Here is a 16,648-nt window from a genome sequence, read left to right on the forward strand (position 1 = left end):
CAGATTTCTTTAGAGTCCCATGAATAAGTTGTCAGCCACAAGAGCACTCACAGAGCTCTGGGCTACTATATCTGGGCAGAGTTTGATGTCAAAGGTGGATCTAAATTAGCAAGCCATACACTGAACTACTGAGCATAAAAGAGAGTCACAGAATGGCTGAGGTTGGAAGAGGCCTCTGAAGATCGTCATCACCCCCCTACCAAGCAGGATCACCTAGAGCACATCTTGTGTTGTACTTGGCCTGTGCAAACCAGTTAGAAATTCAGCACTGATCCAGCTGCCTTTCCTCTCAGTTTGACACAATGCTATCCAGTTTGAAGCACAATCAAGCACCCACACACTCACCACTACTTCATTACTCATGTGTCTTCATGTCTTTTTTTTTTTGTGGGGGGGTGGGGGTGGGGGGGTATGTAGGAAGAGCTTATATTTGCCCAGAATGCAAAGCTTGGTCAGCACTGAAAAAAAAAAAAAAAAAAAAAAAAAAAAAAAGGAAAGAGCAAAAAAAAGAAGAAAAAAAAAAAAAGTCCCAGTAAAATGACAGTACAATACTATATTGGCAAACTGTCCTATGAAACAGGCATGGACTATAACTCACAGAAATGTTAAACATTTGACAGTTTCCTCAATAAAATTTCAGGGTATAATATAAGGACATCAGTAGATTCAGTAATTACTGCCACTTTAATGCATCACAGTGACATCAGACGATTTATGGAAGCCTAAAGCATGCAGACATTCACAAAAAAAAAAAAAAAAAAAGAAAAAAAAAGAAAAAAAGACCATAATTTACAATGGTAGGTAGTGTTTAAGTTCAGACAGGAAAACAAACAAACAAACAAAAAACACATTTATTGGCGATGGAACAATGCATAGCCTACCTCCCTCCTCCTTTCCCACTACAAAATAATTATTTTAATTCAAAACTCAGTGTTGTGTGAAGAATCTTTTCTTGTGTCTGGATTGTTCTACTGTTGAGCTGAAAGGCTCCTTTCCTCTCCTCAGCCTTCCATTATCAGAAAGGTGCTTATCCATGCAATCTGTACTCATAAGCAGCACAAAACTGTCCTCCTGTTGTTCTTTGCATCATCAACATGTCTGTGCAAGCATTTAGGAACAGTTCCCTCAGTAGCTATAGGGAAGATACCACTCCAAAAGTCATCAGTTCCAAAAGGATCTTTCAATTTCTGCATTGCCTGTGCCATATTACCAATGGCCTGTGTGATAATCCGTCAGAACCTTATATTCTTAGATAAGATGGGTCTTTTTTGAAATGGAGGAGAGATCGTTTCTCCACCCAAACGACTATATTGTACAAAGAGCCTGACACACTCTGTAATGAGGGCTAATATTGCATTTATACAGTCATTCAGTAACACACAAGAAAATGATATGAAAAGAACATGGGAAAATGGAGTACAATGAGGATAAGTAACCTAGCAATGTGGCCATCTAGACAAGAGTTTAATTTAGCCATGGCGATCTCCTTGGCACAAGGTGAGCTTTCCACTCATGTAAGAGCTCTCAGCATGAGCTTTTTTCCAGTGCATCTTCAGTTCTCTCTACTGTTTCATTCCCCTGGTAGTGTATTTATTATTATGTTCACAAGTGTGTTCCTTGGATTTTGAAACATATATCAATCCATATATCAAGAACTGTTTCAGAAAAAAAAAAAATAAATTAAAAATTAATAAATTAAAAATTTGATTAAGCTTTTCTAATGGAAAATGTTTGCTTCAGGGTTTCCATAATACTTGGGTGGTTTCTTTTTTCTCTTATTAATATTTCATGAGCACTTTATTTCCATTTTGTTAAAATTGTAGTGAATAGCTACAGATAAAATAATTTCCACTGTAGTTCTAACTTTGACTCAGATTTCAGGCAATTTTAACCTGAATTTCAGCAACTATATGTATTAGTCTGCTTGGTTTCTAGTTATGGCAGACAGAATATGAAGAGTATATAGAAATTGGGCAGAGAGGCAGAATGAGAAAGGTAAAGTTGACTTTTTGAAGTATTATTGCCCATCATTATACGGTACGAGTAAAAATGTGCCCATTATTCCAGGTCAACGACAGACCTGCTTACAGATCATAGCACAGCTCTTCCACGAAGCACGAGGCCAGGTCTGAACACCTCTGAGCCCTCACAAAGCTACTCTGAAATCAGAACCGTGGAAAGGTCACTGAAGGCAGAATTACAGGTTCAGTAGCCCTGTCCTTATGTAAGCTTAGAATATAATCCTTTTACACACACAGTAGGATGAGGAGCAGCTGTTGCAGGGCTTCAGAGTGACCACAGAAATAAAGCAGAACAGCTTCTAAATGGGCAATTATTCCTACTTGAAAAAGCTCTGTTAAAATTAAAAAAAATAATAATTAAAAAAAAGCTTCACATATCTGAAGCATTTTTGGAAAGGGGGCATTTAATCTGACTGAATGGAACAGTGAAGACCCTGATACATCTGAGCTGAAAAACAACGGAAATGAAGCCTTATATGCAGTACAATTAACAGATGTCTCAACCATAAAGTCCTGGCCCTACAAAGTGTAATCCCCAGGATTAAAGACAATAGAGCAGGGTTCCAATGTGTTTGTGGAAGAGCTCTTCAAGCAATTACAGATCTCTCGTACAGCCTGTCATATGTATGCAGATAATGGCAATAATACATATTTCATAAAATTTTAAAAAGCAATGAAGGTTGGAAGTCTATTACGTATTGTTAGAAAAAAGCTGTAAGTATTTGCAAACAGATTGAATGTTTTTGTGCATATATTCTTTAAAAACTGAATATGAAGTACAGAATGTTTTGGAGCAGTTGACCTATTGTTATTTTCCCATTCCTTCAGCTCTTTTACCAAGTGAAAGGAGACATGTGTTTAAAGATAATTGAAAATGGGAAGCAAAAAGACATTTTCATCCGCGAAGGGGAGGTAAAACACCATTGTTTTTCTGTTATTGTTGTACGTATGTGTGCTAAATTAATATTTTATGAAGTATATCAAGATTAATTTATCGCTGCTGTGTAAGAAATGGCATCAGGATTATAAAAAAAAAAAAAACAAATAAGTGCTTGAATGCACTGTAACAAATTCTATGTAATTAACAGCAAACGACAATACTCTGTCCAACATTTCACAATTTCAGTAAGAGATAAAAATCTGCGGGTTCTTGGGATATCCATTCAGACAGCCAAGAAAATACTGAAAGGAGTTCTTACTCCCCTTCATGGCATAGAATCAGCCACATGAATTCAAGTGAATCAGTCTTACTTACACACTGTCAGGTAAATACTGCCCACCCACCCAAACACCACATTAAATAAACTGCTTAGAATGTTAGAAGTTAAGAAATTCAGCTATTTTCAGCCTTCTTTAGTTGTCACAGCTAGTTTTCACAACCATCATAATACCAGAACAGTTTTTAAAGAGCAATTTATGGACAAAATGTATCCACCGTCATTCAGATGTTTTTCCATGTAGTAGCAGATTTACTAAAGCACAGATTTCGATGCTGTTAATGAGCTTGTGACTAGGTGTTTTACTTGCTGTTACTACAAGTTAATAGATGTGCCACTACTGCTGCTCATTATCATTGTCAAAAGCTTGAACTGCTCTCAGTCTTTGAGAGGATCAAATATTAGATCTAATGGGGTCAGTCTTTAAAGGGAAGGACATGTATTAGACCCAACAGCTTAGTCACTAGAAGAAGTATTGTGACCTTTTCAATTAAGAAACAGATCTAAACTTTCAAACCTGTAGATGGGGACAGTCTGGTAATAGATTCTACACCTGAGATCTGGGCACATACCAGAGCATTAATGAAAAGGAACACAAGATGTCCACAGAGGGAAGACCAGCACCAGTCCTACTAAGGCACTATCATTCGCTCTGTCCTGCAGACAGAGAAGTTGCAATGACACGCCCAAACTCAGCTATGAAATCTGTAACACTCCAAAACATCACACGCTTACCACCACCTTCCTACATAGTCAAATAGCTGCTAGAAGAAAATTTATTTTCAGGCTTCAGTAATAGGCTTCTCCCAACCAAATGTTGCCCATTCTCTGTCACAGTTCCTTATATTTGTTAATTCTGGAGAATTCTCCTCATCACACAATCACAGGTCTCACTGTGTTGGAGGGACACACATGGATGATTACATTAGAAATCTTCTTGAGCTGACAACGAACTCACTTTTTATTTCCATTTCTGCTACTGAGAAATTGCAGTAAATTTATACATGTAGATTCCAGATAGAGTAACTGGTTAGATTTTCATTTTATGTGTGTCTAGCGATGATGATCAATCTGGGAGGATTGCAGTAAAGGCAATGCTGATCACTGAATCAATGGTCATCATTCATTGAGAAAGCAAAATGCAGCATCTGCTTGACTGTTGGTACCAAATTGAATGCAGCTGCAAGGGAGCAGCAGAGATCAACAAGGAGCAGGGGGAATGTGGGGACAGTGAACAGAGGACTTTGCAGGCTGGCGACAGGAGAAGGATGATATGCAAAACAAAAATCCTCCCACCACTGATGCTTTCCCATTTCTTTGTCTGAACAGATGTTTCTCCTACCTGCTAGGATACCTCATTCTCCTCAGAGATACACAGACACCGTGGGTCTCGTGATCGAGAGGGAAAGATTAAAGACAGAAATTGATGGGCTCAGGTGAAGTATAACTGTTGGCTATTCTGTTAGGATTCATAATATGGAATTAATCTCTCATGTCAATACAATACTGTATTATACATTTGCAGTAATTCAATAGATCCACCCTGACAATTTTTTTTTTTTTTACTAGTTTTGTCCACACATGCATTTATCTACACACAAACAGAGATCTCATTTAGCATTTAGTTTAGTCTAGCAAGGAACACATTGAAATGTTTTCACAACATGTCCTGTGGTTAGAGCTATCAACTTATAGATCACCTATGAATATCACCTTAAGTTTAAAATCTCAGAGTTTTGTAACAGCACAAATCAAAAGAGATTTTCATATCAGTTCTGGCAAGTAGAACATTAATTCCTTGGTAGGCACTGAAAACAAAAAGATAAAGAAGAGCTTTCCTGGCAAGTGTGTGGGTAGCTAGAAACAAAAGACAATTTTCTTAACGCTATCCCCCCTACATTGTAAACACCTCTGCCTAGGTTTTATTGAAGACATTGTTCTCATAAGGCAAATAAATGAGAGATTTATTTTCTATTCTAGTGGGAGCAAGACTGAGCTTTGTTCTGTAGCCTTGCAGAATTCATAAGTCTAAGAAGGCAAGTCACAGCAGTGATAGCCAAGTTAGAAAAGCTGGTTTGGTTTTAACTGGATACAGCTGACCAAAGTGATTTCACAGCTACTCACATTGTTTATAAAGATTTAAAATTGCAGTAATATCTGTAATGTACTGTTTTTATCCTTTTGTCTGTAGTTTTGATTGTTGCATGGGCCATATCGAATAAGGGGAATTTTGAATGTATGAGCTAGAAATATATATATATACACAAACACACGCTGTTCAAAAAACTCTAGAGAAAAAAATAGGAAATTAAGAGGAGGATAATTCAGAAAGTCACCTGAATGGATTTGAAGCTGAAGACAAATCCACTTAACATGAAGCAGTGTTTATCTATGCACTTTTTAAAAATAATTTTATTTTCATAGCAGGTCCATAAATCCTGAGCACTAGCATTATTAAAATGATATTCTGAGTTAGAAACGATTGGCTAGTGATTCAGAAAATGATGTTCACTTGTAATAAAAGAACATAAGTAGCTGTAGGTAACTTCAGATAGAATAACCTACCTTATACACGAAGCTTGTAGATGCCATGAGTTACAAAGATACTGAATGGCTTTACAAGGAACCCCAGGTAGATATAGGGATTTGCACTTTGACATAGTCATGCTTTGGGTGAGAATTTAAACTAATCAGAAGCTACCATATGGTTTGCAGGTGGAAAAAATAATTGGATTAACAAAACACACTCTTAATTAAAAATATCTAATCAAATACCTGAAAATAAATCACTTAGAGGTGTTTAGTGGCCAGGGTTTCACACTGACACAAACAAAGATGCCTGAAGTTTGGGAAGTGAACAATCATGTTGTACTTTTGAAGCAACACTGGCTCTATGCATGTTCCTGGGAGATGGGATTTACAACTAGAACTTCTGTTCTTGTCAAGCTTCTCACTTCCACCCACCTGCAGCAAAGATTGCCTTGAAGTATGCAGACTCAAGGTCTAATGTTATATTACCATTACATTATTTACCATGCCTACAAGCTTCAGTCATAAATCAGAGCCACCAGCATGCTGATTATTGTGCAAGTGAAATAAAAAGAGCCTGCTTCAGTGTTTCAACCTAAGTAACAATTACATGCTTTGTATTATAATAAAAGTGCACTAGCAAAACTTAATCCTATGGCAAACTAAGCCAACTAAGTTCGATTTTAGTTTTTAGATTGTATTCTTTCTTTAATGCCTAGCAAGGTGCATATTCCTTCCAAAGCCTTTTCCCAACAGAGGCATTTGTAACATTTCCCTTCTATGTGGATTCTCAGGTAACCAACATTTGTGTTCACAGCACAGCTTTTCTTATGTTGTAGGCATTAATAATGTTACCCTCTTCCCAGTACCCTCTTTTTCCAAAACTGGAAGAAGTGCAGAGCTCTTAGAAAGTTTCTGGACAATACTAATATGGATATATAAGACAAACATGAATACACAAATACACATACATGTCAAGTATAATTATATAAGCCTTGTTTACCCCTTTAAACCTGAATTCCAGTCATTTTAACCCAAAGGACACAGGTCCTATTTACAATCACTTGTCATTATGAGTGACTGTACTGGAATATCTCTCCATTGCCATGTAGTTGTTCTTTTTTAACCTGTAGGTAACTTCTATTTTTGTCATCCCAGAGACAACAGCTACTTTGTCCTGTTGATCTCAGCACAATTTATTTATTCATTAAGACAACATAATGCAAGTAAAACACAAAGTGACTTTGCAGATTGACAAGCTAAACAACACTCTCCAAATTTATGCAGCCAAATTTTTTCAAACAAATCCATAATCTGTCTTGTATTCTTATCTGCCCATGCATGAGCAATAAGCAAGAGGACTCTCTTAGAAATGAACATTTATCTAACAGCTGCTTGGAAGCAGTTACTGGAAACTGTATCTGGGGACAGGTGTTTTTGTAGAAACTATACCCAAAGTGGGGTTTATTGGTCCCAAAGAGTTATGGCACAAAACAATTTCTAGGATTAAATCTAGAAAGTTTGTGAAAGGAATTTGGTAACTTATGCAAAAGTTGATCAGCAGAACTACTAGGCCCTTGACAGAAATTTAAGCACCTCACCAGTCAGCTAATCAGGGAAAAATAAAGCTTCCCTAAATAACCACACTTCAGAATAAAATACACCATGCTTGAGAATAATACACACTTACACACATCAAGTAGATATTTTATCAAAAAGAATGCATGATCTGTTAGTTAATAAAAAAAAATGAATAATGTTTTTACTTTGTCAGATATTATGTTGAAGAATCAACTAATGTCCTATTTGAAAAGTGGTTTCACTGTGAAGATCTTGGCACTCAACTTACACCAATAATTCAAGAGTAAGCCTTTTTCTGTGTAAATTTTAAAAGACATTTGAAATGATCTAATGGATCTTTATCAGCCTGTGATTTATATACTCCATTTTCTATTTATGCTGTATTTTTCATTGATTTGTTAAAAGTTAATTACTGCTCTGTAGATCTTTAATTGCATCTTGTATACCCTAAAATCGTTAAATCAGATTAAAAAAAAAAAAAAAAAAAAAAGGCGTCACCCGCTGAAAATTGGAACATACATTTTTGCTAAATACAAGAACTGAATGAAAATTTAACACTAAATTGATGTTAATTAGGTAAAACTCTAAGCTGCCTTAGAGCTTTTCGCTCTTATTGCTTGTCCTAGTTTAAATACTGTTAATCCATATTATTCATCGATAATCAGGACTGTGGCAAATTTGTTAGATATTGTAAAAAGCAGCTGCTTTCCAGGAAATGTGTGAATGTCATCAATTAACTTATTGATTTGTGAAATGTTTGCTAAAGGTGAACTATGGTCCAAGTAAACTTGTACAAGCAGCAAGCAAGTGAAATCAAAATCAGTATAAACACCAGAATAGGAAATTTTTTAGTGGCATGAATTTTTGAGGATTTTCAGCCAAACTCTCTGTCAACAAAATAGGGGTAGCCCTGTTGAATACATCCGACAGTAGCTGAGGATCTAGCACAGCTATTCTTAACATTACTGCCTAATCTCTGTTAACCTACAAAACATGAACATAAATTCTTACTGTTGCTTAATGTTTATTATTTCAGGTTCTTCAATTCAAGGCAGTATAAAACTGGAAAACCAAATCCAGGTACGGTAATTTAATTTCAGAATTAGAACAATTATTATATCTGATTGAACAACAAGGATTCTGTCCACATAAAATGACTAAGTTTCTGTTTTTCTTTCTTTGTGATTATGTAAATGAAAATTTGGGGAAGTACTTCCTTTCATTATCCCAACCACAAATAAAATCCATATACATGATTACCAAAAAGAAAAATCCAAAATCCTGTCTGTTCGCTTGAGGATGTCACAATGACCTATCAGTTAACTCTACAGTGTGAAACCTCAGTATCTGTATTTTTCTTGCATGCCATTCCAGTCTTATATTAAGAAAAAGTCGTCTGACTGTGAAGAATGAGGTTTTAGTGAGTTGATCTATAGCTACTATAGTTGCTATACAGCTACTTGTTCTCCTTTACCTATAATTGTACAACTATTTACCTATAACTAACTTAGGAAACAAAGATGCCCATGGAAAGACACATGCTTTTAGTTCATGTAGTGTCTGATTCATTTAATATTTCATTTCCATGCTGTCTTGCCCTATTTTTATTTTGCATCTATTTTTGGATAGCAACTGCAACTTCCACACTGGAGAACACACTCCAGTCATAACTGCACTCTTGAGTTTGTTGGGCAGAGACCTAGAATGTGGATGGTGATGGGTAATAATCCTGACCACAATGAAAAATTCACAGAAGAGTCCTGTATATGGGATAGCAACCCTGCAAGTCCCTGCACTTAGGGAACAGTAAACCAGACAAAAACCTGCCTGAAAGACTGCAGCTGAAGCAGCTTTCAGCATTGTGTCCTTGACAAGGAAACGTGCTTCTCCAAAAAGTCTCTGTGTTTCTTAAAAGAGAAAGTCTTGTTGTCTCCATGATCTTACTTCTCTCTGTCTATATGCACCATGAAAAAGCTTCTCTTTTACTTTGGGCTTTTCCAGTCTTCCAAAAGGCTATTATCACACCAGCCTGAATCACAGAACAGCTTTGGTTGGAAGGGACATTAAAACCAACCCAGTTCCATACCCCTGCCATGGGCAGGGACACCTCCCACCAGACCAGGCTGCCCAAAGCTCCATCCAGCCCAGCCTTGAGCACCTCCAGGGATGGGGCATCCACAGTTTCTTTGGGCAGTCTGTGCCAGTGCCTCACCACCCTCTAAGTGAAGAATTTCCTCCTAACATATAATCTGAATTTACCCTCTTTTAGTTTAAAGCCATTACTCCTTGTACTATCCTTCTCTGTCTGAGTAAAAAGTTGCTCTCCATCTTTTTTATAAGTCCTCCTTAAGCACTGAAATACTGCAATGAGGTCTCCCTGGAGCCTTCTTCTCTTCAAGCAGAACATCCCCAGCTCTTTCAGCCTTTCTTCATAGGAGAGGTGCTCCAGCCTTCTGATCACCTTTGTGGCCTCCTCTGGACCCTCTCTAACAGATCCACATCTTTCCTTGTGCTGGGGACCTCAGGGCTGGATGCAGCATTCCAAGTGGGGCCTCACAAGGGCAGAGCAGAGGGGGACAATCCCCTCCCTCGCCCTGCTGGCCACTCCTCAGTTGATGCAGCCCACGATGCAGTTGGCGATTGGGGCTCCAAGTGCTCGCTTCTGGATCATGTGGAGCTTTTTGTCCACCAGATCCTCCAAGTCTTTCTCTGAATGAATTCTCCCAGTTTGTGCTCATGTCTGGGATTGCCCCAGGCCAGGTGCAGCACCTTCCACTTGACCTTGTTGAACTTCATTAGGTTCACATGGGCACACTTCTCAAGCTTGTCCAGGTAGTAGTGATCTTGGTTAATGCATTAAATTAGCACTCAGATCTAGATGACCCATATGACATGCCTTACTATTCCAAGAGGCAAATAATTCCCTTATATTTCTCTTCCCCCCCCACTTTTTTTTTGAGGGGGTGTGTGTTAGGGCAGCTACTATCTCTCATCGTCTTCACGATGTCTAGCACAGGAAGTATAATTTCAGATGAAGCCTCTAGATGCTGCTATAATAATAAAAAAAAATCCTCACACATAGTATCTTGTTCAATACGGTGATTTCCAGTAAGTGTGCCTCACTAGTATGAAGTAAGAGCTTATGACAGAAACCAATTATTAAATATCAAAGCAGAAAAAAAAATATTAAAGATTTATATTGTCAATATTTTTGCAGAAGATTAGAGCTAAAGAATAGACCTGACAGTCAATCGGAAGTTATTATATTCCTGTCTTTTTTTTAAAACACAGAACTCTGAGAAATTTTTATTGATAAATCCAATAAAGTCCTTTCCTTGTAAGTTATTCAAAAGCTGTGCAAAAGCCAAAAGCCATGAGACTTTAATTAAAGCTGAAAAAAACCACTATTGTTTCTTTCAAGAGGAAAAACAACAACAAAAAAGAAAACAGTAAAGCAATAAAGGTACCTGTTTTGCTCAGAGCTCAATACATCTTTTCCCCCTGAATAGTTTCTTCCCTTGGATTAGCCTTCAAGTCAAGACAACAACTATTTGAAATGGTTGTGGCTTAACTATTGCTAAGTGAGTGTTGACTCAAAAAGTGAGTCAACGAACTTCAATGTCAGGACTTCAGCCTACCAAACAGCTCAGGTTTTGCAATTTTCGATACTCATTGACAATAAGATGATGAAAGTCTCAGTGGTGTCTTGTACATGACAAAAAGACCCCAGATTGTCAGTTACAGAATTTTAAGGTAGCAGCTGTGAGACTTGTGAGAAACAAGCAAGCAAGCAGAAAAACTAAAAACTTTCTTTCTCAGTCATGCACTTTTTCTCCACTTCTTGCTTGCTTCTCTTTCTTGCTAGCTTTCTTCCGTTCTCACTCTCTCCTTCCTCTCCCTTTCTCACATTCTCTCATTCTCTCTTGGCTTCCCTCTTTCTTGCATGCTCTTGCCCTCTTACTTTCTCACACACCCTCTCCTTGACCTCCCTGTTCTCACTCTCTTGCTTTTGTTTGTTCTTTCCTGCTTGCTCTCTTTCTCTCTCCTGCATTCTCTTTTGCTTGCATCCTCTTTCTCCTCCTTCCATGCACGTGCTCATTTTCTCACTTGCCTCTCTCTTTCCTCCTCTCTTCTCCTTTTCCCCATCTCTCTCAGCTTCCCTCTTTCTCCTCCTCCTCTCCGTCCCCCCTTCTCACACTCTCGCTTGCTTGCTCTCTCCCCCTTTAAGCATTCTCCCATTCCTTCTTTTCCTCTTTCTTCTCTCTCTTGTCTTGATCATCTCTCCTTCTCCCCCTCTCCCTCTTCCCCTCTCTCTTTCTTTTTTCCCAAAGAAGCAGAATTTAACAATCAGCATAACACTTGTAATATTTAACAAGCAACCACCAGTGTCTCATTATGTTTCACTCAAGACATGTTTTAACAAAATTTAAGTTGGTCTATGCAGAGAGCTGGATTCCAGCCTCTTTTAGTTTCTCTTCTGAAAATCCAGAATCCCTTTAGTTTTAAAGTGCCAGCTGAAGCACTCTCAGGTTCATCTCTACATAAATCTGAACTATTGCCTCCCCTTTTGTGAGAGAAAGGGATGAAAAACATCTTCAAAGAAAACCTTGATTGCAGCTCACTCATACAGGAAAGCTATAAATGGAATCAATCAAGCTTCAATTGCCTTCTAAAAAATAACAAATAAAAAAAAAAAAAAAAAGGAGAACCACCACCAAAAAAAAAAATCTAAGTCCAGACTTCTTGATTTATTTATGCTTTCTGTCTCGGCCAACATGAGGGCAAGTCCCATAAACCAGGGTACTCAGAATATACAAAGAGGCAGCAATAGCTATTAAAAAGACACATTTTTAGAAGAGTGACTCAAGTACATTCAAGTACAATCAATCAGAAACACACATTACATGCAGTCCTTATCTGAGGCACTTTCTGTGGAACTGTTTTTTCCAAATTATTAACCTCCTTTGTATAGAGATAAGGCCTGAGAAAACATCTCCCTTCCTTTATCAGTAAGGATGAATGCATTTAGGACACAGGCTAAACATGGATCACTCGAGGTATGTTTGCCTGTTTGTTTTCCTTTACACAAAGTTTGACATCAGGAATGACAGTTATCAAAACAACTCTTGCCAGTTTTGGTTGAACCAGCGTGGAAGCAAGGCTCTCCTCTCACAGTTTCTATTTCATCGCAATTTCATAGTGAGGATGAGGGACATTTAAATACAGTTCAGACAGACACAAACTGTTCTAAAAAACAGTAATGGCTGAACTTTGTTCACAAAAGTACTCAGAAGTTTAAAAGTTTACCTTGCTAGTACTCACTGAAATAATCCAAGCTTTTTACATGAAATGTAATGGAAGAAGAGGGAAAGGAAGAAATTCTGTCTTCATTTACAAAATTGCAAATGTATGGTCATTGTTTTGAATTTAATATAACTATATAAATATTTATTTTTCTGTTGAAGGTACAATGAAATAATTCTAAAGATATGTTTTATTTTTTTTTTCAATAAGAACAAACATTTTGGAAATAAGTCTCATTTGCTAGAAAACTTAGCTTAGAAAACTGAATATCTGATTCTCTTTTCGCTCATCTTTTAAGTACTTCCAACATATCTAGATTACTACTTGTCTTCTACAATACATGACTTCTTTCTGATTCGCATACTTGTATTAAAACAACAAGCATATGAGCGTTTAGACATTAAGAAGTGTTTCTTTTGGGAATGTATTTTGCAAACAGCCAGCAGGAGATCTCCAGGATGGAATGGTATTCAAGCTGACAAAAATAGTCAATAATTTTGAACTGCCTAGACCCACCAAAATTGCACAAGAAACTGTAAGAAATTCCCAAGTCACGTTCATCTCTCTCCTGAAGCCCACCTGAACAGCAACAGCTGCCTAAGTCAAAGAAGGGACTAGAATCATCTAATATACTCCTACAGTCCTATATAACCACGCAGCCTCTCACTGGCTTCATCCATTTCCTTTTCCTTCATATTTAACTACTCGTTATACCACACAGATATATATACACCCAGTGAGTATATAGCTAATACTGTAGATGAAAAGTTCGGACAAACCAGATAGGCCACAACCAACCTAAGTTAGTAATTCTTAATAAAATACCTTTACAATGTCTCGAATACACTCACTGCTATAATTTGTCATATCACAATTTCTGCTAAACTCTTCAATCCCAAACCTGATATCATCCAAAGGCCAGGCCTACTGGCTGCATGTTCCCTGGAGCCAGGAGCACTCCAAGCAGTTCATTAGGGACCCAGAACCGCTAATGACAGTAGTCATCAAACAACAACAACAAAAAAAAAATCTCTGGGAAGAAGAGTGCATCTCCTACAATAGTCTCAGCTGAGCCTCCTCAAAGAAAGGCAGAACATAAACTGTATTCTCTGAGATCTATCCCAATGCTTCACGGTGGGAAGCAAGCCGCTGCTGACCTTTAAGTACATAATGTATATAATAAACCCATCATGGAAATTGAAAGAAACACCATATAAAATTGTTTTCCTTTCTGTTCAGACTCTAGTAAATATATAAATAATATTTTTAAAGCTCAGAGCAGTTTCACAGCAGGTACATCTTCTCTAATAAGGTAGCTTCTTTTTATCCTCATGTTCTTAAGTGTCCCCCAGATGGTAACATCTGAATCAGAATACTCACTTATAGTGTCAGTCTGACATTTTCACTTGTGTTTCTAAGGCTATTTAGTAATAATAACTCACATGTGCTGTAAAAAGCCTTATCTCACAAATGTAGTGAAGTCTCACAGGCCTTCCTCTTCTATGGAGGGAGTTACACACAAAGACAATTAATGAAATGCCCACAGTCATATAAAAGGCCGATTCAGAAACAAAAGGTAAGATTCCCGATTTTAGGATTGTACTTGGAACCCTAGCCAGTATATCTCAATACAGTTTAGCATTCTTAATTACAATGACCCAGCTAGATCGTGACAAGCCTTTAAACAGAAATATGGCCTAAATCCTACATTTTTGTTGTTCTAATTTACTCCCTTCCTCCTGGCTGGTGATGTCTCCTTTTGAAGATACAATATTTATTTATTACAAAAATATTTTTCAAAGCTTTACACATCAAACTCCTGTTTCAATTAGAAAAAAAATTGTTTAGTTTCTAACATAGATTTAATGACACAAGGAAAAATGTGCCCAGAAATAATTACATGGACGAGTCATATATTAGCAGTCGTGCCAACTCTCAGGGTACACTACAAAAACAAATACAGTTACACAGGGAAAGGTATGATTACACCATGTGAGTGCTGAATTTTCAGCTAAATTTTTCTGCATCTACACTCAGCAACACCAAAATGAACTAACTAACCTCCTATGTAATCAGTCATCATCAGTGCTTTCATTCTGGATTTTTATATGGAATGAGTTAACTATATGTTTTTTTGTTTGTTTGTTTGTTTTGTTGTTGTTTTTTTTTGTTTGTTTTTGTTGTTTTTTTTGTTTGTTTTGTTTGTTTGTTTTAAACACAGGTGCCTAAAATTATGCCCACATGCTCAGTCCACAGGTTCTAACTGATTTGATTTTCAGAGCTATTAAACTCCTACTAGTCTTATCAACATTTCTGTTAGCACTGAGAATGAAGCTGACTTTTCAAAGGAATTAGGTAGGCATGTTGGGAATAACATCCCAGTGTATAAATTATTGCCACCAATGGCAATTTAAGATTAAAATCTGAAAAACTGTCATGTCAGAACTATTAATTTTAATATAGTATTAAGAAATGGAAGGGATACTTATAAAGTAGATAAAAATAAATTAATACACAGTTCTAAAATAACTCCTTATCCCTATCATGGGCCATTTTTATGCTTTTTAAAGGATAAGAACAAAACAAAGAGGATCTAAGTGTTCCTCTTTGGATAAGGATGCCTACCTCTTTTACAGAAGGAGACACTATTTGTAAGGGAATTTCTCGTGTCCTTGCTCAGAGATGGGCCCACAGTGTGCAGAGATGGGTTGTTTCTAAGGCAGCACCGTCACTCAGGATGGAGGGCCTTTCTCAATTAGTAAGAACATACCAGGTGATTTAAAGAGTCAATGATTTTTCCATCTAGACTGTGCTGCCTAGAAGTGAAGAATGGCATGTCACTGAAAAAATACAGTTTTTCATAAAGCCAACGTAATCAGTTTCATAGTTGACACTATTTCAATGTATTTTATTTTATAGACTTTATTGCTTTTTTTCCTTTGCAACAAATCTTAAAAAAACAAGGTTCGCAAGAGAGCTATGATAAGGGCTCAGGGTTAGTAGAGCTTAAGAAACACTCTGGGAGAATGAGATGATGCTTGACAAGAAAGTTTAGGTATATCACTGGAGTAGGGGAAAGCTCCCAAGTAGCCCCAAGTAGTATGCAAGCCTGGGGTAAGCAAGTGCACATACATCTACCCAGTAGCCAGTGGCAATCCTCTTTATTACTATCAGAAAAACAGTAATCCCAACAAGTCCCCAGCTCTCCCTTAGACTGTCTCTGTCAAGGTTGTGCTCACAAACCCTGGGACCATACATGTTGGAAAGCTGAGACTGGAACAAGCTGTACAAGCACCGGCAGTTTTCTTGCATGCTCTCTGTCCTTTTCTTTTTTTCCCCACAACTTCATATTCTCGGTCTCAATAGAGTCTCTATTGTTTAACTGAAATCAACATCCAATGAAAACTGTAATTTTCTGTTTTAAAATATTTATAAATTCATTCCGTAAACATGATGTATTTTTCAGCTTAACATGATATCATCACATTCTAATTTAAAGCTGGAAAGAGCTATAAAAACCACAAAGAACGCATTGCTGGGGTATGAATATTTAATAGTAATGAACTCCAAAAATGGACTTAACTATTGAACTATTTAAATGGATCTCCTGAACAGTACAACATGTAGGAACATATTAGATTTGATATTCCACTTAGTGATACATCACTTGGAGATAAATACACAAGGCTTTCAGCTGACTAGCTTAGCAAAACGTAAGATGTCAATTCTAGCATTTTTTTTTTATTTCTAGCATATTTTATTTTTATATAAAAATACCCTTATTATCACTAAGGTCTCCTTGTTTCACAGCGTTAATATCACAGAATCACAGAATTTCTAGGTTGGAAGAGACCTCAAGATCATCGAGTCCAACCTCTGACCTAATGCTAACAGTCCCCACTAAACCATATCCCTAAGCTCTACATCTAATATGAAGTAATAAATCCAGAAACACACCAATTCACATGTCCTGCTACTGAAAGCCAATATACAGGC

General features: G+C 37.1%; 1 protein-coding gene across 1 annotated transcript in view; it reads left to right on the forward strand.

Moving 5' to 3' along the window:
* The window catches only part of HAAO (3-hydroxyanthranilate 3,4-dioxygenase), a 33,797-nt gene that overhangs the window by 9,613 nt on the left and 7,536 nt on the right, over positions 1–16,648 (forward strand). The window contains exons 3-6 of the mRNA XM_005015290.6: positions 2,850–2,933; positions 4,568–4,674; positions 7,542–7,631; positions 8,385–8,428. Coding sequence (XP_005015347.1) covers positions 2,850–2,933; positions 4,568–4,674; positions 7,542–7,631; positions 8,385–8,428 — 325 coding nt within the window. The remainder of the gene's footprint in view (positions 1–2,849; positions 2,934–4,567; positions 4,675–7,541; positions 7,632–8,384; positions 8,429–16,648) is intronic.

This window comes from Anas platyrhynchos, chromosome 3, assembly GCF_047663525.1.
Source record: "Anas platyrhynchos isolate ZD024472 breed Pekin duck chromosome 3, IASCAAS_PekinDuck_T2T, whole genome shotgun sequence".
Classification (NCBI taxonomy): Eukaryota; Metazoa; Chordata; class Aves; order Anseriformes; family Anatidae; genus Anas; species Anas platyrhynchos.